At 41.5% G+C, this 26,094-nt stretch overlaps 1 protein-coding gene across 4 annotated transcripts; it reads right to left on the bottom strand.

Annotated features, from left to right (window-relative positions):
* Positions 1-18: 18 nt before the first annotated feature.
* LOC145902723 (muscleblind-like protein 2a) lies at positions 19-25,447 on the bottom strand. Of its 4 annotated transcripts, none has more exons than XM_082990813.1 (13): positions 25,250-25,447; positions 19,605-19,738; positions 19,045-19,170; positions 8,325-8,504; positions 7,379-7,493; positions 6,925-7,073; positions 6,077-6,259; positions 5,659-5,751; positions 4,244-4,487; positions 3,917-4,089; positions 3,359-3,512; positions 2,711-2,764; positions 19-2,584 (listed from the first exon to the last, which is right to left on the bottom strand). In XM_082990813.1, the coding sequence occupies exons 1-13, from the start codon at positions 25,308-25,310 to the stop codon at positions 2,355-2,357; spliced, it is 1,896 nt and encodes a 631-aa protein (XP_082846939.1). In that variant the 5' UTR covers positions 25,311-25,447; the 3' UTR covers positions 19-2,354. The 4 variants fall into 4 exon arrangements, with proteins under 4 accessions (XP_082846939.1, XP_082846942.1, XP_082846941.1 ...); XM_082990816.1 differs by lacking the exon at positions 3,359-3,512 and adding an exon at positions 4,931-4,963 and having other exon boundaries at positions 2,445-2,584; positions 3,917-4,095; positions 6,925-7,025; positions 25,250-25,443; XM_082990815.1 differs by lacking the exon at positions 3,359-3,512 and adding an exon at positions 4,931-4,963 and having other exon boundaries at positions 2,445-2,584; positions 3,917-4,095; positions 25,250-25,421.
* Between the last annotated feature and the right edge of the window lie 647 nt (positions 25,448-26,094).

Genomic DNA, 26,094 nt, shown 5'->3' with positions numbered 1-26,094 from the left:
ATAATAACCACGACACGATAGATATTGTTTCTTGTAATAGTAATGGTAACAGTATTGGTATGTGCGAAAATACAAGAATTAGCCCAAAAAATTACAATGATTTTCAAATATATTCACGGTTAAAATGCACGAATTGAGAAGATTTACCAGTAAAATTAATTGTTTACAAACTCCATAAAAACACGTTGAATTGAATCGCTTTCAAAATTAACAAAGACAGTAAAGTTGTGGACAGTAACATAAATAATGAAACATGTCTTTCCAAATTGGACACATGGTAAAACAGGCTATTTTGCTAAAATCAGTTAAAACTAAGAATGAACAATTTCATCGCCTGGAACATATGTCGTTGAACGACTTGGGTCCGGACATTGCTACTGTACAAGGTACAATGACAAGTTTGCAAAAATTAGCTATGTTTGTCGTCTTTCAGACCCCTAGTGGGGAAAACTTGCGCGAAGCAGGTATGGAGAGGAAGGGGTGTGGCTCTACGCGGCTGTGCCTCACGACTAGGCCGTGCCAAAGCGTTTTTATAGAGCGCGCGTTTCGCGAAGTTTCTCAAATGTTAGCGGTAAATCGTAGGGAAGGGGCAGAGAGGATGTAAAAGTTTTGCTACGTGTTAAATCCATCGGTAAGAATTTCCCCTATTGCGAAAACACATTTGAAACGCAGGGTTACTGGAGAGAAATCACCATTTTCTATGTACAAAGCACCACGCCCAACACATGCGGTGACAGAACAAAACAGAGATCGTTAAAAATTTAGATGACGCTTTTGATATTATCCGGTCACGGCATGTGAACGGTTAAGGCACGATTAGGGTTGGGCAGCAGCGTGCGAAGATACTATGTATCTTGAGCGAAGCGAATGACCACAGAAGGACATTCGGCTAAAAACCAAGCAAACTGAGGCACACTCAGTATAATGGGTCGGCGGATGTGTTTTAACAAAACTCGGTTGAATGCGATGTATGCAGAGGCCGTGGGACCAGCAGGCCGTGTCAGCAATCAACGCGACGGTAATTATGTTTAGTGTGGCCGCTGCTTCTTCATTATGCTTTTTTCACACTGTTAACAAAGAAGTATACGGGAGTCAGTTATTTCCACAATGGAATCAAGCGAAAATAAATAAGGATTTCGCGAATTGCTGCTGCCTAGGGCGCTATGTGGCGGAATAACACTGGCGAATAATCATTCGACAAGATTGTTTGTGGGAAATGGAAAATACTTTTCCGACTGTTGCGCGTTTCTAGTGGGGATTTCCAAACCAAACAATCTTAAGCAGCAAAATTCAGAATCTTGCGGTAGTGGGTTACTGTATAAGGAACACAACATTTGTCAGTGGTGATTTGCCGCTGTTAGTAACAATGTTAAAAACGATCCCCACAATTGCGTCACAGATGCAGATGGCAATGAACTTCAACTTGTTAATGTTTTGCAGAAATGCGGCTTCCACCTTAAAGGTGCCATAGCTAAATATTGTTCTCTGGGGAATGAACACCTGCGGGTCATGGAACCACGAATATAATGGAGAAGGCTTAATCACTAAACATTGCAAAAATTATGGAACTTTGTGGAGAATTGACGTTCGGTTTTCCGATGGACGTCATTGAAGCCGATTGATGACGTATCATAAGGCGTTGGAACAAAATACATAATACAATCATTCATAAAGAACAAAGGGTATTTACAAGTTATGGAACTCTGCACTATTCAGAGACAAACGGCCCTTGAATACGAAGGTCACAGTACAAAGATACAGGCGAAGATAAAATAGCATGGTTATACCGAGTTGCTAACACGATAAAATGACAAACGTCCTTTACAACATAGCATGGGTGACATGGGACAAAAGCTGGGTAAAAGTCTGGGCGCATAGGTAAGAAAACACTATTAAAAGTGACAAAAGTAAAGCAGCGATCGGTTTAAGACCGATCGAGCCATGAGAAAATGCAACCAAGGCTATAAAAGGCCCGCGGCTCCTAAAAGATTTGCAACAAATAAGTAGCCCGACATTTAACACGAAAATGCGCTTATCTGATGCAGACGACGGTGAAGTCGCTGAACGTGACCAAATAGCACGATGGATTGTTAAGAGTTGCAACAGAACACGAAAATCGGCACCCTTTCTGTACAAGGCCATGAGCAAAAATGCCGCTTTGGCATGTTGAGAAATGGAAAATGTAACTTCCTTCTTATGTCCCAGTAAAAAGCGTGACACAGCAATGTCATCAGCTAACCGCACATAGCACAAAACACACAGTCGGTAAAGGGGCGGGAACAATATATAGGAAAGTAACTTAACACAAGCTTCATTTAATAAAGCACGAATGTTGGAACTTAAGTGAAGCTCACTTAAACACCAGAAACGTCGGTGAGTGTTGAAGGATAGGCGGGTTGGATTGTGGGCATAATTCCACCAGACAACATAAGACCAGGATGCCCCAGCCCGTTGACGGGGGAGGTTGCAGCATCCAAGGGGGTATAAGTTGGTAACTGGTGAGCATCGAGTAGCGCACCTTCAGTGGGAGACGAACTTGTGCCGGGCAAATGATAAAACTTGCACTGGGGTCTTGCGCATCGTCCTAAAAAAACAAAGTGGTCTGAATGGCGATCTTCGCATTTCCACTTAGATTATGCAACATCTTTACTTTATTTAAACACTGACTTATTTTGAAGCGTAATGGAGGCAACAAAAACTAATATCTTACCTTGTAGGGCGTTACGGCAAACAGTTACTTTGTCGTCTTTTATTTCAACATAATCTGCAAAACAAACGGAGAGTTTAAAAATGCTATAAATGTTGCAGAATGGTTTTGCCCAAACGGTTTGGCAACGAGCGGCAACCAAATAATGAGCGTGAATGTAATTGAGTGTGACGTTCTGTAGTGCTTTCCAACACCACAAATTGAGAGTTTTCACCTGCAGAAATAAATCGATTTTCAAAATCGTACATTTTTTCACACGATTGCTTTGCTGCGTGCCGAGATTGAAAAAGTCATTGATGAATTGACGTCACACGATATACAGGTGAAATACAAGATGACAAAGGTGTTGACCATCCAGAAGAATGTTCCAATGTTTCACCAAGAACATCAAAGGTTATTTGCTTCATTCGTTTGACAGATTAAATTGGAATGTTCAAACATGGATTAAAAATGAAGAAACCCTAATTCACAACCGGCACAAATTACTGGGAATTTTCATTGCACAACAACACACCGAGACAAAGGCGCGCACAGCGAATTGCAATGCAGAATTATCGAGTGCGGCTCTGGCAAAAATGATCAGTGCGTACATGTGGCTTGCGATCATGCGGCAAAATGAGTCGCTTGCAATCGAACAGCGCCTGCCTGTACCTTCCCGCACGTGCACAAAACGACAGTAGGGTCGCACACATTTTCCAGATTGAAAGTCTCTGCATACGGTCATGGTTGTAACCCCCGACGACTGTTGTTGTTGGGAATGCTGTTGCGATGAGGGTGGAGTTTTCACCGTGAATTCGGTGCAAAACTACACGCAGGCACAACATGGAAAGCGTATAAGCGTGACTGGTTGGTTGGTTAGTCGGTTAAGTGCCGGCAAGCAAATTTGCATAGCCCGAAAGAAAATGGTGCAGTCAAATGGCCAGGGGCCACATTTATGAAAAGTGCAATTAATTGTTTTTTGCATTTAAAGCCCACAACGAGGTTCGGTGGAAAATAACAAATTAAGGAAAAAAGTCAAGACGTTTCTGTTTAAATTTGGATTTTTGATATTATTTTAGGTTTTTCACAAAAATACATCACAAACTGCACCATTTTATGACAAACACAGACACACCCACAAACAATCCAAACGGTAACAGTACAAACGACAAATATAAACAACTGCATATCACAAGCATAACAAAGATAATATGCTACCCCGTGACTAACCTGACTACTCTGCCCATTAAGAAATGCGTATGAGCCTGCAGAAGCGCTGGGAGTGCTGGCACTCGTCGAAGGCAGGTTGAACGTTGTGAGTTGAGTGCTTTGGGCAGTAGCTGCCCCAGGGGTAGCAATAGACCCTCCAGTGTTGCCGTAAAGCTGAAGCATCGGCATGGTGGCTGCGGCTGAAACAGTCAGAATGTCCAGTATTAAAAGTGAGTACAGCTTTAAGAAAATCCTTTTCGCGTGACGTAAAAAAGACACAGCAACGACGGATAAAGTGTAACTATCTCACTTAACCGGGGATTGTAAATAATACATAAAACTGTGTACCTTGTTGATAGTAAGCAGTGGGCGTGGCGGGTTGCATCGATTGGTGCGACAGAGTTACGAGACCCTGTAGAGCTCCACTATTGTATCCATAAAGTGCCGCCAAAGTTGCGGCGCTCTGCGAACCGCTTGGAGAGGGAGCAAGACCTGGAGAGGAGCCGAGTCCAGATGCAGACGAAGTGATGATGGAGGATTCGAGGGCATGTCTCTTCAGCGGAGGTTGACCAAGTCCTGATCCGTTAGTCATCTGCAAGCGGGAATGGGATATTTCGGAAAAAAGGAACGAAGGTGGGTGAATGACGTCACCGTGCCCCGTCATCCCGCTCAATCGGTTTTAACACCACCATAAAATCACCATATACCAAATTAACCAACAGCACCGGAGTTTGGTCACACCACTAGGTGGAGTGACAGAAAAAGCTATCTGCGATCTAAGGTCAATTTGCCGTGAATCCAAAGTCCCGGCCATGCATTTGGTTAGAATATAAAAATACGAGGAGCCATGCAAAATGGTAAATAATCGAGCAAATAATCAAGCCAAAGGGGGAGGGTGTTCGCATGGCCACGAGTTTTACAACGACCCGTCTTACCCATATTTTCTGGAAAAAACGATAACGTGTTCGAACCAAATTTTATATTACATAGATTTTGGACAATTTTTGTTATTAAAAAGACTAGCGAAAACTTTACCACGTCCTCCAGGGTAAGAACTCGTTTTGGTGCCTGCGGATTTCGCGGGGGGAGGGGGTTGTAAGGAGGTGAATAAAGATCATAGGCAAGGGTTCGCGGAGGCAATCAGCAAGCGGGGCACGAGATTCGGGATTGCAGGGGAAGAAATGAGTGAGGTGGGTGAAGAGGCGGAGGAGAAAAATAAAATATTCGCGATTAATCGCTGAAATACTAAACTGTAAAAACGGAGAAACTGAGTCTAAGATTGCAAACGAACATGTTTGTCAAGTCTGAAATGCGCCAAGCGTGAACGCTGGTATGAATGGCTTAAAGCAAGAAATTAATCTACCACTGGTTGCTCAAACTACTTGTTGACAAAACACTAACAAGGTCTAGGAGCAAGTCAGAATCAATTAGGTAACAACATTATTTGTCCCATGCGGAGAAAATTGTCCCATGCACACTTGGTTATAGATGGAAATCAGTATATGTCAAATTATAAACAAGGGACGGTTTAAAATCAACGTCTGTTAATATATAATCAGAAATTGAATAGGGACTTATGTTAGTGTTGCACAAGCCAGCGGCTCGATGAAATGGGAGATTATTAATCATCCCATCAATCCCAGCAGGGTTAGCACACATACACACATCAGGCAACCCAACGGGATTACCGTGGGTGTACAGGCCATGCACAATACGACGCCATGGTCGCGATCACGGCGTTTTGGTGCTGTGGTAACACCTACCATGACAGCAGGTTGAGCAGCTGTGGAAAGCGTGCCAGGTGTCATAGGTGGCAGAAAAGCGGTAGCCGGGTTCTGAGCTGCCCGAATTTTGGCCTGAAACGAATTAAAGCGTGGATAAATTGACCACCACCAATCAAAGGGGTTCGTGGCAATTGAATTGAGAAACACACGATCGTTTGATTGCCACTTAACTTTATCAAACGACGTAAATGTGAAAATTGTTCAAATTTCACAGAACAATGATGTTTGTTTGATTTTGTTGTGAAAAATGATAAAAACCGCGTGGATCTGGTGATCACCACAAAAATGTAACGTAAATTGAATCGAACATTTAAAATTTAATGCAAAATTCTTCATCGATTATTATCAGGGTGCAAGAATGAGCATATGTAAAACATACAGACTATCAGTGACGAACCTGAAGGTGGGCGGGAGGATGAAAGTATTTGCACTTCTCGCGAGTGCACCGCCCCTTGATACAATCCATACAAACTGTCACCGTGTTATCAGTAACATCGATCATAGATCTGTCCGGTGGGTGGCAGTAGCGACACTCGAACTCGCCGCGTGTACAATTGCCACGTTGAAAGTCACGACAAACCTGGACAAGCGATTCACACATCAGTAAACAATATTGATCAGGAAATGTAATTTATATCGAAAACCACCAGAAAAAAGTGTGTTTCGTAAACTGTTTTTTATTCAAATGTCACAGAAACAATCTGATACAAAAAGCAGGGTCGAAGTTCATTTAACTAAAATTCGAACCAAAGCCAACTTTAATAAATAAACGAGATTACAAGGTCCCATGGCGTTTTGCCAAACATGCCCAGAAAGGCGAATTGTTCTATAAATTCACTGTGGTCGTTTTGCAAGACGCAAGTAACCAAGCGTGACTAAACCAACGAGAAACTGGCCCAGGCTGGAAATGTGAGACGCTTTAAAAGGGCAGGGGAGGTGAAGCGAAAATATTATGGTGTTTAGGAATGCGGACGGAGAAAGCAAATCACCTTGAGGTTGGGTTTGCGCATGGGAGTGAGGCGGCAAAAACAGCAGAGAGTAAGTGCACAGACAACAGGAAACCCTATCACGCCCATGGTCCTAAATCTTGACAGATTTCATGGTTTGGTTTTTTATCGGTTGACTCATGCGTCGGGGAATACCCACTTTTGTTAACAGTAATTGTGAATAGTTGTTGCCAACCAGAAATACGAAATATATCTGGTCGAAATGTCTTTTTATACAATACTATATGACACAACTCACCTCCAATTTATCGGCACGTAAAGCTCCAGAGGCCGGAATCATTGCGGCCATTTGAGGCGTAGCGGAGTGCTGCGCGAGGGCCAGTTGGTGGCCAGGAGATGCTGCGATGGGATAATACGTCATGTAATGCGGATTGATGGAGGCCAAGTCTGGTAAATGATGTTGGCATGGTTGGATAACAGTTATATCCAAATGGCCAAAGATTGGAATATTTAATGTATGTCTATAGGTCAAAGCTCCAGACCTTTTAACTATACTTCAATGCGGCAGAAACATAAATATATGTATTTTGGTAGCATTGCTATACTTGCAAATCTTTAACAGCAAATTACAACGCGGGGGCAATTTAAATTCACATTACCGCGTAAACAGTGCAAACCAATGTTACGCAAAAGCAACATGTACAATGTAAATGTTAAGTAGGAGCAGTTGCGGCAAATGAGGAGGACAATACCTGAAGGCAACACACTATAAGCAGCTGTGCCAGCGGGTGCAGCGACGTTAGGGCTATACAACTGGTTGGTGTGCAGACTGCTGACCATTTGCTGAGCGCTTCCGCCGGTAAGTTGCTGCGCACATCAATGAATAAAAGGTAATATTGATTTGGGTTGGGAAAGGGCGGTCGGATTAAGCACAATGGGCAGATTATTACAGCCAAGGAAAGGGGTTATGGAATTGGAAGGAGATTGGACAGGAGACAGAAGAGATGCAATTTAATGATCATAATATACAAAGAGAGCAGTTAGATGCCGAAAACTGATTTCCACACGACAGGCTGCTTTTGTGGTTAGGCATCAATCATCATCAACAAACACAAAATTTGCGCACAAATTAAATTATTGCGGCTGTGTGTTGGTGATTGTAGCAGCACACAGCACAAGCACACAGGCTTCTTAATCGCATCAGGGCCCAGTTTTTTGACCCAAGCTTGTTAAGCGCAATTTTTCATATTCTTTCCGGAGCGTGTCTGGTGAGCTAATAACCCACTTACTATTGGTAGGCAGGCGAACACGTTAAACTTTAACGAGGATTTTTTAATGTAAGCGCGAAGGGCAAACGGCTGCTCTTGTGCGCCCAGCCAACAGAGCAAACACAAAATGACAAAACATACGACGTTGCACGTGAAACAGTAAAGGTGAGGCTACTAAATTAGCGGCTGAACATTGCTGGTGGACAGTTTGTTCCACCCATGTTTGCATTGAAAATTTACAGCAACTTTAATTAGTTTTCACGAAAGCTCAAAATTGCGCAATACCAAAAATACACAACTTGATCAAAAATTACGATAACTTTTCAAACGAAACGGTGGAGCAGCAAACTATAACTAGATAATAACTCCAAAGTGACTTAACATACACGGGTGTACACGGATAGATTATCGAAAATTGATTGGTACGCACCTCATATCCAATCAAGCCTGTTTGTGGAATGGCAGTCGGCATCACGCTTGGCTGTAAAGGCAACATCTGTTGTAGCATTGCTCGATTCTGTAGAAGAGTTTGTCTGCCTGTGATCTCGAGTTGCTGTTTCAGTTGATAGGTGGGATGAAGATACTTGCACGATTCTCGGTTACAGCGGCCCTGAGCCACAACTCACAGTTTCACGATGAGACGAAATAGAATCGCAAATGAAATTAATCAGCAACGATATGAGCGGGATGAGAGTTTTGCACCTAAGTGTGAAATTGCAATGAATGGAAAATAAATTTAAACAAACGAAAAGTATTCTGTTATTTATCATCTACATTCGCTATCTTTTTCTTAGCTCACAAACTGATCATTTTTTGTTCCACGCTTACAGAGCGCCGTTTCTACACCTGGCCTAAGATTGTGCCAGGGTTGCGCTTGACGTCCAAAAACGAATCACATTCAAGTATCAAAGTTAATCAGTAACACAACATTGAGTTTGTTGCATGTGCAGGATTGATAGATTTGCTAACAAACATTGCCATACTGAAACATCTTAATGGCCTCGCCCACAGTCATTAATCACCAGATTTTACAAAATGGCTGAACAGTTAATGACCCGGTTGTATATTTCCCTGTTAATGATAAACGTTGTCCTTCATGACGATTGTGTGTAATTGTTTTAGTTTATACGAACGTTACTGCAATAAAGCCATCGAGTGAACCAGTGGAAGAAATAGCGTAGGCGCGACGAAGCAATTAACATACCAGGACGACCGGCACGAGAAGAACACAACACGAACGTCTCTACCACCTGATAACGATAACTTTCCCAAACTAATCCAAACAACACGCATCCCGAATAAGCATTGCATTGAAATGGTTCAACAACCACTTTGATTTCAGCGCAACCAATACTTTCTATTCGATATAAGGAATGCATGATATTGTCAATTAACACAACAAGAGGCAAAACAGTGTGAATTATCAATCTACTAACTAACTACCGATAGGGGTATTCTAATCCGGATAATAGTCATGCAGAGGGAGGTCTCATCAGGTTTTGAGTAGTTCGCGTTTCCGCGCTCCCCCAGTGAAAGTGGCGTCGAAGAAGCGCAGTCGAGAGCACTCCACCACTGGGTAAGAGCTGAATTGTCCGTTCAAACAAAAACGCCAGCGAGCTTCCCAAACCCAACAACGCTTGAGCACGAATAGTGCGATCCGTTGCTTTTATATCGGCCCTGCTTGCAGGTCTTCACAAACGCCAGTTTGGAATAATTGTATTTCGGTTATGAAAAGACAAGACGCCAGTCGCTGTGTAAGAAAATAAAGAAAAAGATAAGAGGGCGAATAGGATTAAAGAACACTCCGTCCGAGGACCTTACAAATTCAAGTTTAATTGGTCGTGGCAAGATGGTACGAGGGAAAATAAGAATCAAAAGATAATACTTGTACAGAAAAGTTTGCACCACTTTTTGAAGTCAAGTCGCGAAGAAACAAAGTCGCGATGTTGTGTTAAAAGCCTTTTATTTGTTTGACAGCAACGCTCGAAGTAAAGGCTTCTGGTAACAAGTCTATTAGTAACAAAGCGAAGAAAGGGTGGTAAAGCATGTGAGGTCGGGAGAATAAGTTGTAGTTCACCGAAAGATACATTGTTTGACATTTCGTAACATGAGTTTACATTCGAGCGGGACCACAATCAGCAGCTTCTTCCTCAGCTCGCTTCGTAAAGATTCGGTGAAGCTAGTTTCGGAAGAAGGGTCTGAATGTGGAAAATAACATCGACGTTTCATACCAGCTGTGCCACAGCAAGTACTAGCTTTGAAAACGTGTGAAATAGCAATAGTTACTTTGTCTGGCTCTACATAGCTTGTTAACTTGCAACCAACGTCAAACTTCAGGTGTCTTGTTTCGTTCAAGTTTTCAGTTCAGAAAAATGCCGACTGCATGGGTAGGCACCCGACACACATTACACTCGTAGTTGGAAAGTATAAGACTGGGAAGTGATAACACCACAAGCCAAACCGGCGAAAGCGCCACCTCAACCTTGTCTGCCACCATTGCCCAGGTCAATGGCACGCAGACAAAGCGGAAGGGGACAAGTTAATGATCGATGGGTGGGAAGAGAAAATGACCAGAAGGACCACCCACAAGAACCTCAGCACCAAACACGGTAATCACGGCCAGTATTTCTTTAGTCAAAGCGATCAGAGAAAAAAACTCACAGGTCTAGAATGATATGGAAGTGCTTCGTAATTTAGAGATGATGAGCAACAGCACGATTTGGGTTCGGGAAACTGACATAAACACCTTAATGAGTTGCCTTAGTTGCAAGAGGATTGTTACTTCACGAAAATTCGCACGAACAAAACCATTAACCTCCAGCCACACGGCAGGGAAATTTCCAAACGTTTTACCCTGAACGTTGCAGGAAACATTCGCATGAAATGCTTCGAACGGCGATACCTTCGCACTGCAGGCCTCAACTTGTTATGGAACGTTAAGAATCAGGAAAATGCCTGGATGCTAGCTTGGATTTTCTGCATAGGAGCTGTAATAATTGGTTGCCACTTTGTACGTTAACTGTAAGTTGTAAATGCGAAGTGAACATTATATTGTAAAACTGCAACAGTTTTGCAGCTTTGAGCAAACACCCATGCTTAAAAGTCACGTACACAACACAACGAATGCAATTCATGGTTAAAGTTGCACAATCAGGTGTGAACAAACATGGTTTAACGCCGTTACATACAAAAGCCATACTGGCGCATGAACAATTTATCAAGTAATGATTTACAAGCGAGCGGGGCTGCCACAGTTGCTGTCGACAAACATTCGGTGAAACCGGTGTGAGGAGACTACAGATGGAAGTGCACACAAAACGTCCACGCCAAACTGAACTAAGTTGACTTTAATTAGAAGTTGAAAGCAAACATTGCTCCTACTGAAATTGCCAACTTGGGTAGGACGAAATGAGGAACGAATATTAGGGAAGTTTCTTATTCGTTTGACCTAAAACACTATTTTTATTTCTTTGTGATCCCCAAACTACATGTTAATCAACACATCGCCACAATGCGACCTGACAAAATACACGATGACGTTTGTCGGTACATCACTGTACGTGGCAGTAACGAGGTCACAGCACGAAGGCTAAACAATATGCACACAACCTGACTAAAGAATTGTCGCATCGTAGCAGACAATGTCTAAACGCAGCCTACGTGTCTTCACTCATTGTTACACATTCGCTCGATCTATACGCTGTACCAAAAAACAACATAATTAGGCATTCCATGCAGTTTACCACTTTCAAACTACTACTGTAAGTTTCAAATTTAACAATCGATCGCGGTCTCTTAAACAACTTTCTTATCCATGCGAAACACCACTGCGGACGTGGAAGCAATTGTACGCAAATGATCCCTTCTTCATTCGCCAACTTTGGTCGATCTGCATCTAACACTGTATCGCATGATGTATCTGCCTGCAACATATGCTTGACCATTCAACACAACACAAGTCTAACGATCATTACTCGCAAATACCGCTCTGCGGAAAATAGTTGGTCATATTATGCGAAGTCAATGTCCAATCAGCCGCTCGAACCGGATACAGTTCTCAGGCGAATACACTGAACAATAGTTGTGTCAACGCTGACACAAGTCGGCCCGACCGAGAGCTAGCTCCTGTTATTTATTAATTTTGCTCTCGCCGTGGCGGCGGCGGTGATGGACTATGTTCCAGTCTCGGCGACAAGCTTGTGTTATGGCGATCGAAAAAACAGAATAAAATCTTGTTTTTTGAAAAGTGGTGGGACATCGATGCGGTTGAGATAATGGCGAAAAAACGAACGTGGAAGAAGTGCGAGTGTCAGTTTGCATTTGATGCGAGACGAGGACGCAAACGAAGCGTGACCTTAGCGAGACTGAGGCGTTTCCAAATATGCGCATGGCGATACTTGCGCCGAAATCCTAACAGCGAAAAGTGTTTATAGCGCCGCTAAAAGCGAGCGCTTAACGAAAGACGGATCGCTGGCTTGTCTCGTCAGACGTGACCCGCTAGCTCGCTTAAAGCCTCCACTCATTAACGCCGAGACCTGTCTGCTTTACTTGGAATCTGCTGTTTTTGGCGTCTGTCGGTCGCTTTCACCACCTCGATTTTAAAGCTTGCGCCCCTGAACCGTGGCCAGTAACTGCAGTAATACTTTCGCTGTTGACGATAAAGCGTTCAGCTAAAAAAAATGCCAAAAGCCGCGTTTATTTTGTAATCACCCACGCATCGTGGTCACATGCTTGCGAATTTTCGAACCTCAGTGCAGTTTCACTTACTAAGTAAAAAAGAATAAGCGAGATAACGCTAACCGCTGTGCAACATTAAAACACTGCTTCATATAGCCAGGTTAAAAACAAACTATAAACGTTGCTCTAACAGGAAATCGACAAGTAATTCACGTCAAGCTAGCCTTGTTCACATGTCGGATGTTGCTTAACACTTTAATAGTGAAGCTGCCTGCCACCATTCAAACCCTGCTCTCATTCAACAAGTTTGCGCGAGCCGCGTTTCCTCACCCAACTCATAGACGCAATTCCTGCATTAAAGAAGCAGCGTTTGAATGGGCGGATGAGCGGGGTCAGCCACAACGAGTATTAAAGTTGGTACAGTCTGCGATGACGCAACGCAGTTCTGCGTCATGAGGTGTCCAAGAAAAATAATCAGTTTTCATCAATATCTAATCAAACCATATACTTTTTCACTGCAGTTTCCTTCCTAAACTAAAGTTTGTAAAAAGTGCTTTTTCAAAATTATTTTCATTTAAAAATTCCAAAACGTCGGAAAAGTTTAAGCACGATTACGTCGATCAAAACATAAGGCAAATTTAGAATAAATGACTCATTGTACACTGCACACTGCTAATATTGTTTGGTGTTTACCTCGAAAACAACATTACGCATTACATTTCAACAAAAAGCTCATTTGAACGCTGGTTCAGGTTAGGATTTTGTGCAAAGAATGTTTTTTGTGTCAATAATACAAACAGTTGCTTGATAAGTCATCCGACACAAGGACCTATTCAAGGTGGGTTTTGTTCCAACTTTACTTCAAAATCTTGTATTTAACTCAATCACGAATCTCTCTGCGGTTGCTTTACACATGAGCACTACAAAAAGTTCTTTATAAAAGAGGCGCCTTTACGCAAAAAAGGCTTCTTGTACACTCGAAAACACCAAAATGTTTGGTCTGGCCAAGGGGAAAGGTGAACAGCTTTATCAGTTAATTATGGATCACAGACATAGAGATAAGTTACGTGAAAAGTCAAGCTCATAATCTGCCGGTAAGTTGTTTCTGGTGATTCACACGGTCACATAATCGAACGTTTGTCTGCAGAACAGACGGGGTGATTGTTAAGCGAACAAAACTTCACTTTACGGAGTACGTCTCTTGTTTATTGTCTGGGAGGATTTAAAAAAAGGGATCTATTCTTTATGTCATTAAAAACTTTTAGAAAAATTGTCTTATATATAAATACACCGTTTACTTGCATGCAAGTTTACATAATGCAGAAAACCCTACAGTGACACCTGATGGACTATTTCCAAATCATTATTTTCAGCAGAGGGCGCCCACACCCAAGAAAAGAACAAAAACCAGCACAGAAAAAACCTGCTTGAACGGAAAATCTCATGGGTTTGTTTGCGAACAGTGTGACAGTGAAAGGAAATTAACATCTGTACGTGCATAACCGCAAATAGTTGATGCGACAAAGCAAACTTTCCGTGGCACTAGCAGGTAATAGCAAATATAGAAACTATCCACGAGACTAATTGGCAGTGTCAGGAAAACTTGAGCAACGATATCCACTGAGGGCATATGTTGAGGAATAGGTAAAACAAAGGACAAAGGCAAAAAAACCAAAAATAATTGTTGCAATTTGACGCCAAATTGGTTGCGATTTATTGTCAGGAATCGCAATCGAATCATTTTCTGTCCAAATGGGGTCTTACAGGGTTTGACGTTAAATTAAAATAGATGATGGATGGACTGTAGATCGAGATTGGCGTATCGTTATAATGCAGATTTTGGTCAAAACGGCATCTGTTCAAGGGATGATTTATGGTGTTTTGCGCGAAATACACATGATTTGATTTGATCCATAATTCAACACAAAAACCCAAAAATACAGTGATCTGTGATGTATTCCATGGGAAACAGTACACCAGATTCTAGATGGTTCGATTTGACCTCACACGTGGAAAAGAACATAATGACCAGGTTGAGGTAGCAATAAGCCCACAAAGCGCCTCCAGTGAATTTATCGTGGCGTTCTTTCAATCGTCCCAAGGTCGAAAGCGCTCAAAGGTTTGCTGTTGGGCGCGCCGTCTCGGGCCGGCTGTGCCGACATTGTCCCGGACAAAGGCGATTGGCGCGTTATTGGCTTATATACGTCAGAGGGAGGCACCATTAAAGTTTGATTTAAAGATTGTTTGAAGCCTCCACTGGGTAACAGCGATCACGCGTGCCCTGCATGGTGTCTGGGCAAACACACCACATGTCCATTCTGTATGCGACTAGTCGAAGCATACGGGGTACCAGCAGCTGTGAAAACACCATCAACTAACTTTTAATCTCTCGATCGGCTAAACAAGTCCGGATACTAGACGCGAACCAAGTTAAGCGGTGTACACAAAAGAAGATGAATGGATGTTCGTCTCGCGTGATCCAAGTGGATTAAATATCCATGGGAAGAGGATGTTGTTTTACGAGGGGGAGAATGGAGAATAATTCAGAATTTTAAAACTGCATTTTTACACCCACATTTCCACTGTGTTATATGGATTCACGCCTTTATGGAATTCGCATAAAAGTCAGGCTTACAAACCCCAATGACCTTAGTTTTAGTTTCACATACAAATAAATGTGGAAAAATGATCACCCGCACATTCATTACCATAAATATATTCCCTAAATATATATATATATTGGGATCTGGATCACTGAAAAACATTTTTTTGTCAGAACTCTTCGCCCAGTTTGTTCGTTGCCTGGAGGGGCACTTACGGCCTTGTTATAATCGGATGACAATCTAAAATCGTGATATTTTAAGACAGTCTTGGCCTTCATCTTAGAGAGCTGGCCTTTAACATATTGTGTTGACCTGTTACAATTTCTGCTGCTAGATTAAAACGGTTGTCGTGGAAACGTTACGCTATAGTTGTGGTGTGAGGTCGCGCCAATTTTTGGGGGATAAATCATTAACAAAGTTAAAATTACACAGATCTGTCTGATATTTTGGACATTCCAGTGATTATTCGGAAATTTCCTGGATCAAACCCAAACTTTGGTTTATTTCGTGTGAATAAAATCGCCATGTTTCAAGTATGACAATCACAACTTAACGAAACTGTGGTTTGTTGATATGTTTTTTGTTACAAGTCTCAAGATATTGGTTGAGGCGCTGGATAAAAAGGAAAACATTTAAAAAATACTAAGCAGTCGCAAACAGGCTTTACAATCTATCACCCTTATACGCCCAACCATTAAAGGCACTTGTATAAGTTAAATGCGGTGAAGGGGTGCTTGAAGTTCTGTCGCGAAAACCAGACGCCGAGACACATTTACGTGACAAATTTTGATGTAGCAGATCCTGACACCATGTGGCTTGTTATTAAAATCGGCCGCAATAACTCGCATGTAAATATGATGTGACATTAGGTAAGAAGTTATTATAGGTGAGATGTTAAACTTAAAAGAGAAAACTTCGAATCGAAATTTTAACAGACGCTCTCCGGTAAAGAAACATCTGTCAGCTCGGACTCGGAGCACACTTATCATCGCTCGAAATTGCTCGTTAAAACTAACACAAAAGCTTCGTTCTTTACCAACTTTCTCGCCTAATGCGGCGGCCATGGGTTAGATGTAAAGGAGAGCTTTTACACCAAACCAAATATTATTGGGGAAGAAATCGATATTTGGGAAATGTCAGAAGGCAGATGCTGTCAAGCAGTGGTGTGACCTAACATGGCAGGTGAGCATGTTGGACACACGAAATATTTTTCTGCATGCAAAGGTTTCACAAAACCATGACCAATGCTCATTGATTTGTTTCATCACATTTTTTGGCGATTTTTTTAATGACAAATTGTTCAAAACAACCATGGTATTTGAGACCTTGCAGACAGGGTATTAATTCACACATATACACATATAAAGAAACGTAGATCCAGAAAGAAATAGTCATTTGTTTCTTTCGAGATTATTTTGCTAAACACATGACTTCGCCGTTAGACTCGTTTAATGCATTTGTACAATCATCATCTCCATCATCGTGTGACGTATTAGTGTGAATACGTGCATTAAATTTCATCAAAATGGTACAAAGCTCACAACATAGCAAAACAATACGGAAAACAATTTCTCTCCATTACTTCCTGAAAGGCAATCAACAATTTCCGCACTGAGCCTCGTTGTCATTCTGACCCCGGCTTATAAACCGCTTGCCAGGTGCGATTAATTTAGTAATCTAATTTCGATTCATGTAGAGGAGGTTCTGTAATAGTTTTTCCTTTAAATGAACTTGCAAGGTCGGTTGAATGATAGAATAAGTAACGACGGCTGGGATAAGATGATAAGCGAGTGTAGTGTCACTTCTGACTGTAGAAAATTCCCAAAGGAGCCAAGATATGCGCCTGTTGTGTTGTGTCATACTTAATTCGGACAAGGTCAAGTCTTCGGGATTCTATTTCCGTCAGAAAGTTGCACTTCCAATGACCGTCGCACACCCTATTAAGCTGATTGGCGTATTTATAATGGCTTATATTTTCTGCAAAATTGCGACATATTTTGAGAAGTAATGAAGGTTAAAACGCGAGAAAGGGGAATTTAGAGAGAATACGAAAATTAGGGATATTAAAATGATATTTTCAGTAAGCTGGGTAAAAAAATGAAGCAAATCTCTTGGGGCAAAACGTTTGCGGTCTAGGCTGAGTTTGGTGGTGACTCAGATCTCAAATATTCATTAGATTATACAGGTTGGTAAAAATCGGTAGAATGTAACAGCAAAACTTCATAGTCATCAAATTGAAACGCGTCTATCAGAATAAGCCACGTGTAAATAACCGGCAACATTTCAAAATATTTTTTGCGTTTGACGATTTTTTGTCATACCCGGTTTAGTACAGCACTTAAACCATCTGCATGTATAACAATATACACCTCTGTCAATATTACAATGTGGACAAATTCCGTCCGTTTAATTGGCAAAGTAACCAAAATTTCTGACTTTCACCTACAGTATTTTAAACAGAGATAAACAATCTCAGGCAGCAGCTTGCCCGATAAGGCAGCGCAGTAAAACTGTGGTCTGCAACCACGAGTTTGCCTTTGGTGATTTGGTGATCGGCATCACGTGATCCCCTACATGTTGCCAAAGCCAGTCGGAACTGTTTTTTTCGACAAGAGGAGCGCGATACATTGTGTTGATTTCATCATCAATGATATGCACACATGGAGCACAGTTGAAACAACGAACAGAGATATCAGTCGATCAAAAATTACTGCTCAACACATGTTGACAACACAATGGTGTTTTTACTTATCATGTGAAAAATGAACAGAAAGGCATGACCGAAATGGACGAGTTACTCTTAAAATCAGACTAAATCACACTAACAAACCACGTTTCTTAAACGCCATTTGCAAACACGCGACGTCTGGTTCACCTATTCAGGTAAGATTCAAGGTCTCGTGTAGGAACGAATCAAGCAAATATTTAAACAACCAGAGTGTTCATTTATAGATTTAACGGCGCGACTTCGCTGTTCATTACATATCGGCGCATTGTAACAGGGAATAGATGGATGGTAAAAACATAATGTTTTTTATTTGCACCAAATGGATTGAATAACCATCAGCGAAGAAATCCACGTTACCCTTATATGGAAGATCACGTAGAGCCCCGGGCGAGTCGGATACGCTTGAACGATGCCACATTTTGCCCACAATAATGTAAATTCAAGTGGTGTCAGGTTAAGTCTATACAACTAAATAACAGCTTCTTACACTGCTATTATAACCTTTCAGCATCACTTTCAATGCCCAAACACCTTCTAACTAGTTTAAAATATAAAACTACTACTCAGAGACGCCGTCAACACTTTTTACTGCGACAGAAACGTTCCTTTACTTTATTTTTAATAGAAGGTGTTTTCCAATTAATTTGAATTATTGATTCGTATCCAAAAATAAATAAATATAATTTAGCTGCATCAAATACTTCGCAAGCACGAATATGAGACTGCTTAACGCAACCCCCGCGCATACATCTTGTTGAAAAACTATGATAAATAATTTATGGTAACTGCAAAATGAGGCTTTCTACAATAGTTCGTTAAAGGGCACGCAATTTAAATTAGCATTTATCCTGGCAAACGCGAGGTATAAAAAATTAGCTGAAATAGTTGTGCAGGTAAATATATGTAAGTGAAAGCAGGCCGGCTTAGGTAGCATGTCTATAACGTAAACACCTTTAAAGTGGGCACTATACTATTTTAAAAGAAATTACAAGACAAGACGATACGATATTATGAACTAACTTGTATATACGTTGCATATTTAAGTTGCTAACGAGAAGTCGTTATTACACAACCCTGGTAAGGCGCTTCTATGGGTTGAATATTCAACTGGATTCATTTAGGTTTACGAGCTTCCAGCCTACCTTCAGAGCGTCGAAACAGGCGATGACTTTACCATCGGGAGCAATCTGAATGTTTTTGCCGGGGTGAGCGTATCTGCATTCATCAGCAGTTCTTTTGCATGCTCCACGCTGGAACTCACGACAAACCTGAATAAAAAAGGAAAAACTGGATGTAAACAACGATGCCAGTAAACCAAGACAGCATTGGAACAGCGAATATAAAATTTTATGAGAAAAATAAGCATATTGAAGGCAGGTAGCAGATCAGTTCCACGGTTAAGTGACTTTTAGCATTCCAGACAGGTTCATCCGAGTGCTTGTGTAATAAGCTTTGCGCGGTAAGTAACACTCGATTGCCACGTGTACGTGGTATTCATGACGCCCAAAGAACGTGGGAGGTCAAACGAACAGAACTCGTATTATTTCGCCACCTTAAATGCAACTACCAGGTATTTGCATCATGCTCTATATCGACCAGAGTTTAGCAAATTAACAAACGCTACGTGTGATACACAGAGTTAAAATCCCATGAGATGTGTTGCTGGTTAAGCAGTCGAGACAGACGCCAATTCAGCACTCACCTCTACTTTGAGCCATTCAGGGTCGCGGATCTGTGGCAACTGCTGCATGGTGGGTAACTGGCCAACCGCCAATTGCGTAGATGAAAGTGAAGGTACATTGGCTGATACTGGTGTGACGCAACCAACTCCGTGTGCTGTAACATACGTAAGTTTCACATTAAACCTAGCCTCAGTCGTCAACGTGAATTGCAAAATGGCCAAAAATCAATGTTGAAATAGCTGATATATACTCTTTTGAAATTTCTAGATAAAAACGTCTTTTCTGGTAAATACGTCAATGGAATTTTGCTCCAAAGTTTGCGTTTTGTCAGTGAGGCAAAACGATGGGAGCAAAATTGTAATGACGAATTCACCGGAAGAGACATTTTCGAAGCAATGCCAACTGGTGCCAACAGAACGTTAACGTTGATCTTTACAAAGCCCACTCCACAACTAATGCGGCCAAACCTTGACATGCAAAGCAGATAAACACGCTGCCCAAAAACAACACGAAGGGTTTTTGGATTAGTTTGAAAAACTTAAACACAAATCAAAGTATATAAATGCATATTGTTTTAAACAACTTGAAGTCCACTTTACAGTGTCATGTTTGTTGTATATCCCAGTTGTGAGATTCTCTATTGAAGGCACTGTAAACCCACACTCGAATTGTTGTATAAATATGATATACAAATATATGCAATTTACGTAATAACTATATATGGTGATTATATACATACACTCCATTTATGACGGCAAAGCGCAGCAGTGCAAGGCTGAAACGCGGCAGGTCACAGGAAGCACGGCCAATTGAACAACACTTGCAGGGAATGCCAAATGTACTGGTTGGTCTCTTATAGGAAATTAACTTAGAGAAAACTTTAGGTCACAGAGAAGCTGGGAGACAAGAAGAAAGTGAAGATCAGTAGGTAAATTTCCGCAACGAGATTTTGTGTATGCTGCAGGTTTGAAACCGGCTATTGTGTGTATTTATGTGAGGTTGTGATGAAAATAAGGATAGTAGGGAGGTTAGCACGTTTGCGAAGCAGCCAATGGCGCACGCTTACGTTCTTGTGCAATTGGAAGGTGGGCCGGAGTCCAAGGTTCGCCGCTAGTATTGCCAACAAGGCTAAGAAACGCCACCACAGATACTTGTAGTTCCTCAGCGCCCGGAAGCTGTCACAGTGGCAGGGACAAATTTCCTCTTTTGTCGTTCGATAGACGCCGGTTGTTCGCCAAATTTCTCGACAGATTGAGACAGGAATCAATACACAGCCTTCTTGTCGGACTCCCCTTTCCGACGGTTGTCGTCACAGCATGTGATGTCCCTAGATTGATGCTGGATGGGCTTCAGGTCATCACACGGCGACAGTCACCAATATAATGGAACACGGCGTCGATCGATGGTTGTCACACTCACACAGCCCTACAACTTGTAAAATCACGGCTAAGCGGGCCCACTATAGCAGCAGCAGTTCTGTTCAAGAGGCAAACACACATCAAATTCGTCTCAATGGCTACTCTAATAATCGTCGTGGGAATACAAACAAGAGTCGGGGATGCTTGAAACTGCTTCAACTAAGCTACCCTCAGCATTACATCTGTGAGCCACTTTTTCACCATCATCCCAGCTGTTCAACGCCATGGTAAAACCTTGCTACATCTCACATGTTGTGCTGAGAAGACTAAACGACAACATCGCCGTCTGTATCTACAGCGCGAATACAAATATCACGTGTAACGATGTAATATATTTTCACAAAAATGGGTGTTTTATGAGAACAAAGAGACTGGCCCATACTGTTGAAAACATTGACATGCATTTTGTGCTGTTTACTGCGCACTTTCAACCTCTAGGGGTGTGTGACCGAAAACAATGATACATTACGTCATAAATATCCTATTTCCACACTTTCGGATTAACAAATCTACAATTTCATACAGATTGATACTAAATACTATTTTACACTGTGTACAAAGCAAGACCGAATAAAACAGGCATATGCCACCCACAAACCAACAGTTTCGCGTCAATAAAAGCGATCCATCACAATTTGATTTCCATCCACAAAGCCTTAGCTGTCGTGTCTAGTACATTGTTTCGCCAATAATTAGTACACGACGTCTCGTCTTTGTCCGCACTGTACTATGTTTAATTTCGTGATCAAAATTGCGATAGTTTTTTGAACTGCCAAACGGACGGCAGTTCCGCATGAAAACGCAATCACCGCCAAGGCAGTACTGCCTAATCCCAGCTCTGAGATACTTTTTTTCACAAAGTTTAGCTTCTTTCGGGAGTTCACAAAACCACATTGCGTGTTAAGTTCTAAACAACCTTGTCTGGGACCTTCGCCTTTTACTGCCCCAGGGCACGATTAACATCGTCTGCATCACTGTGTTATTAAACAAAACACAATCCCTTCTGCTTTCTGCTGCCTTTTGTGAACACGTGTGCCCGCAGATAAAACCCGCAAAGTTCACGGTGTGTATTGCAAACATTGTTGGTTATTGCGATTGTTACATGTGAGGGCTTTCGCACTGGCTTGTACGTAAACACGAAGAATGTATTGCGCAATACAAGCACCGTTATAATATCACTTAAACGATCTGGCTACGTTAAATTTTTGGACAGTGTCAAATGGCAGATGAGGAACACGCGAATCGCCAGCCGGATAATTATTAAGGAGAGACGACAAAGCGAAATCTTCCAGCAGAAAAAATGCACTTTGGATCGATAGTCAGTGTGAACGCACAAACTACACGACGCACGCGGCAGCGGCGTCTACGTGAAACATGTTTGCCTTTTCGTTTTGCTGGGAATGACACGAAGCCACAGCGGGTAATCCACTACACAAACAGCTCATCGTTGCCCGGATCCAACAGCTCGGAAATCCAACACCCAGTTCGCCATCCATTCTCTTAGCAAACAATACACAGTGGTGTCTTGATATGTTTATGACAAGCTTGCGAACACGCCCTTAAGGTTTCGTCTGACACGCAAATCTACAAAATCTTGGTTTCGCGAAACTCGAAAGAACTTTATTTTCGCTCTCCACTTCGCGTCAAAATTCGGCAGCACTGTGCGGACAAAATGCGACACACAAAGAAAAAAAGCAAGACAACACACATAAATAAGGGGGCACAAAATAACGAACTGTTGAAAAAAGAACACTGCAGCGTTATACAAGGTGCTGCATGAACCTATTTAAACAGGGTCCTTTGAAAAATATTATTCAGGTAGTTTACAGTGGAGGTTGTGTTTGTCAGGATGACATTTGAAACTGCATCATGACAGTCAATAGGAAAACCGGATCATTTAACATTTTCTACAAGTGTTCAGTTTCATGATCCAAAAAGGTACTGTGTCATTTTGCTCTTAAAAGTAGTTTCAAGCCGAAAATCCCGCCAATTACTTTCACAATTGCGGCAGAAGGTGATGGGCAGTGAGGCGTGAAAGCGATCGACAATGTCGGCGCGCGTCCGCGTCTAGCCGCCTATAAGCAAACACAAAGATTGGCATCACAGGTCTTTGTATTACGCACTAACTAAATTTGGCACTCACGCTCAGTCGAATTTCAAATGCGCACAATAAGTTCCAACCCATTAACAAAGCCGAACAAAGCGGATACCCGGGTCGAATACTAGAATAGTTTTCTACTGGCATGCAGGTATCAAAGTTCGGGTCTGCAAAATCTGCTCGAAGATTTTCTTAAACTTTAAACATATAACTTTCTGTATATACCTGTCATAACTACACGATGTTCAGAAATAGCCTCCTGATCTACAACCTAACTTTCTGTAAACCAAAAGTACAAACAAAATTAACGGGCAGTTCTTTTCAGATTTAGTTCGGCGGTGCAACATAAAAGAGTACTGTCGCTCCAACATACCAATTCACGTTGATCGACTGGCAAATCACCGCTACTCGACGACTACAAGTACATGCTATAATGACATCACTGTTTGTTCAGGGTCGGCCGGGCGTCTGCGACTGGGATAGAAAAGTTCCACGATGAACGGACAAACAAGTCGGCGAAAGTTTTGCGACCATGGGTCCAAGTCCACAAACGGGTTTGAAAGGAAAGATTGGGACAGAGCAAGGCGATAGAGAACAGTTCCTCGTATCAGGAGAATGACGGGACAGACGTGACTCTGCGGTCAACCGGGGAAAAACGGGGCGACGTTCGAAAGCTTAGAGAGAGGTGGTATGATGTCAAGCGTCTACGAAATTTCGAGCGCGCTAAAAACGTGCCCGCTCAATTCACCGCTTAGAGCTCACGTGACAAGGATAGGCGCGCACTTTCTCCGTCACAACCAAGTCTGCCTCATATCAGGTTGCATTGATATACGGGCGACAACCAAATACCTCAGGCTTATTTAGTATTGGGGCATGAGACAACATTGTGCATTTGGATCGAAGTAAGTTAACCCGACAAACACCTCCGCTACGAAAGTTGCTCAGCATAGCTACATTACCAAATAAAGTATTGTAAGCACGATAGTAAGTCAGTTCCATGTAAACCAACCAATCACACGCTAATCCGTATAGCTTAAAAAACCTGTTTCGCTCTGTAGCATGAGGAAATATGTTAACAAGCTGATTTGAAAGCAGTCAGTCGTAAAAGAAACCACAACAATAGGTTGAAATTGAGTTTTTATAAATTACCAATCAGATTTCTTTACGCACGAACAAATAAAAGCTGGCGTTAAATTAAAGAAAACAGAATAAGTCGTTTTTTATAACGCAACTTTTTATAGCACGAAGTCATTTGAAAGTCAACGAGAGTTGTCAGCTGCAGAAATGCATACCGTTCTTGGTCTGGTTTACTGTTTCAAATAGCAGTTTTATCAATTTTATGTTGTAATTACTATGACGGGAAATGTTGGTTTTTTGGTGTTTAATGAACGAGAAATTTTGAGCTTGCGTTATTAGCTGCCAAAAGTAAAAATGAGTGTGCAAAAACTGAAATGATATCTGCGAACCACCAACACACACAAACAAAAAACTGCAGCTACAGACACGTTTTAACAACTTCCTGAAATAAAATACAGCTATTTCCAACAAACAATACATTCTAATTAAACAAAGGGGGTCTTATTTCATAAAAACAGCGTAGCGATTCGGCCGACATCCGCTTCGCTAAAACGAACAGTTTCCGGAATATATCTTAGTGTATATGCTGTATATACTAACTAAGCAAGTGATAATTTTGTGCTCCAAATTGCAAGCTGTATAAACAAATAATCGTTACAGACATTTATGTGTTCATGCCTGTATTTAAAGCAATGATGGTCTCAATTGCAAAACCAAAATGGCGAAAAACAATATGAGTCTTCGGTTGGTCGCACTTGTTTAAAGAAAGTTGTGTTGAAAACCAACAAAAGCAGAATAGTAATCTTCAGTATATTTTGGTTAACCACGCGCTCCAGCAAATGTCGCTTAATGCAACCAACCATTTTATGCATGCGATAAATTGTAGACGAACTGCCGTTTCCCACAAAAACAACAATGGAAACATTTTGATTAAGCCTCATTTTGGAACATTCACATATTAAACGACAATTACATTGTTTTTGCTGCTAGTTTTTCCAATCTTATCGATCAAACACCAACGAAATAAAGCTAACTTGATATTCAAATATGTACATGACGATGAAAAACTTACCGAAATGCTGCAAGGCGTTTGAATCGATAATATACTCTTGAGAAGGCGAAGTAATCTCCATTGCACAAGCGCTATCTTGCGGGGTTAGCTCGACTGACTTTAAGCGAATTAGGCGGGTAGGCAAACAAATGCGTTACTAATGCATCCGTTTCAGTAATTTGCCGCCGAGTACGATCTCGTTTTCGGCACGCAATATACAAAAAAAGGTTCTTTTTGCCGCTCGCCATACAACAGCCAACCACACAGCAAACCTACAGTGAGGGCAAAATTCATACGGCGGCCACAAATAGTTGCCTTTCGATCTTTACTATACTAAAGGCTAAACAGCCACTATTAATAAGCAGGAATGTTTTGCATTCAACCGTAAAGCTGTTCAAATAACAAGTGTTACAAATGAAAGCATAAAGGGATTGTTGGTGCAGACAAAAACTCATCAAACCAATTATTATTATTTTTTTTTAAGTCTTAAGAAGCACAACTTTGCCAGATAATAATACCAACATACGATAGTCGGCAAAGGACTTAATGCAAAACCAAATAGACAGTACCCTCATAGACATTACAAAGGCAAACCCTATTAAATATTTATTTGTGCTTGCACAAAACAGGAGAGGTTTAGGAATAGCTTTGAACAATGTGTTTCTTAGATATGATTTTGTTCTTACAGGAAACAACTCAATAGTGTAAGCCTCCTTCGAGTTATTAGCATAATGTATAATTTTCTACTAGCCTATGTCAAATACTGAGATAAATTTATCATGAATTGCCACCATAATTAAATAAACTATGATATAGATGCATGTGTAGATAACCATACTGGCTACCTCTTGAGCAGCTAGGACATA

Source organism: Ascidia mentula, chromosome 5 (genome assembly GCF_947561715.1).
Source record: "Ascidia mentula chromosome 5, kaAscMent1.1, whole genome shotgun sequence".
NCBI classification, from domain to species: Eukaryota; Metazoa; Chordata; class Ascidiacea; order Phlebobranchia; family Ascidiidae; genus Ascidia; species Ascidia mentula.
The sequence above is the reverse complement of the archived record's forward strand: the minus strand, read 5'-3'. Positions and strand labels throughout refer to the sequence as shown.

Bases quoted from the DNA above. Each gene is read 5' to 3' on its own strand.
- LOC145902723 (XM_082990813.1), bottom strand. From the start codon at position 25,310: ATGGAGATTACTTCGCCTTCTCAAGAGTATATTATCGATTCAAACGCC. The intron at 8,505-19,044 runs GTAGGCTGGAAG...GTTGTGGCTCAG, and splicing joins CCTGTTTCGACGCTCTGAAG to GGCCGCTGTAACCGAGAATC. The intron at 7,494-8,324 runs GTGCGTACCAAT...TGATGTGCGCAG, and splicing joins CAGGCTTGATTGGATATGAG to CAACTTACCGGCGGAAGCGC.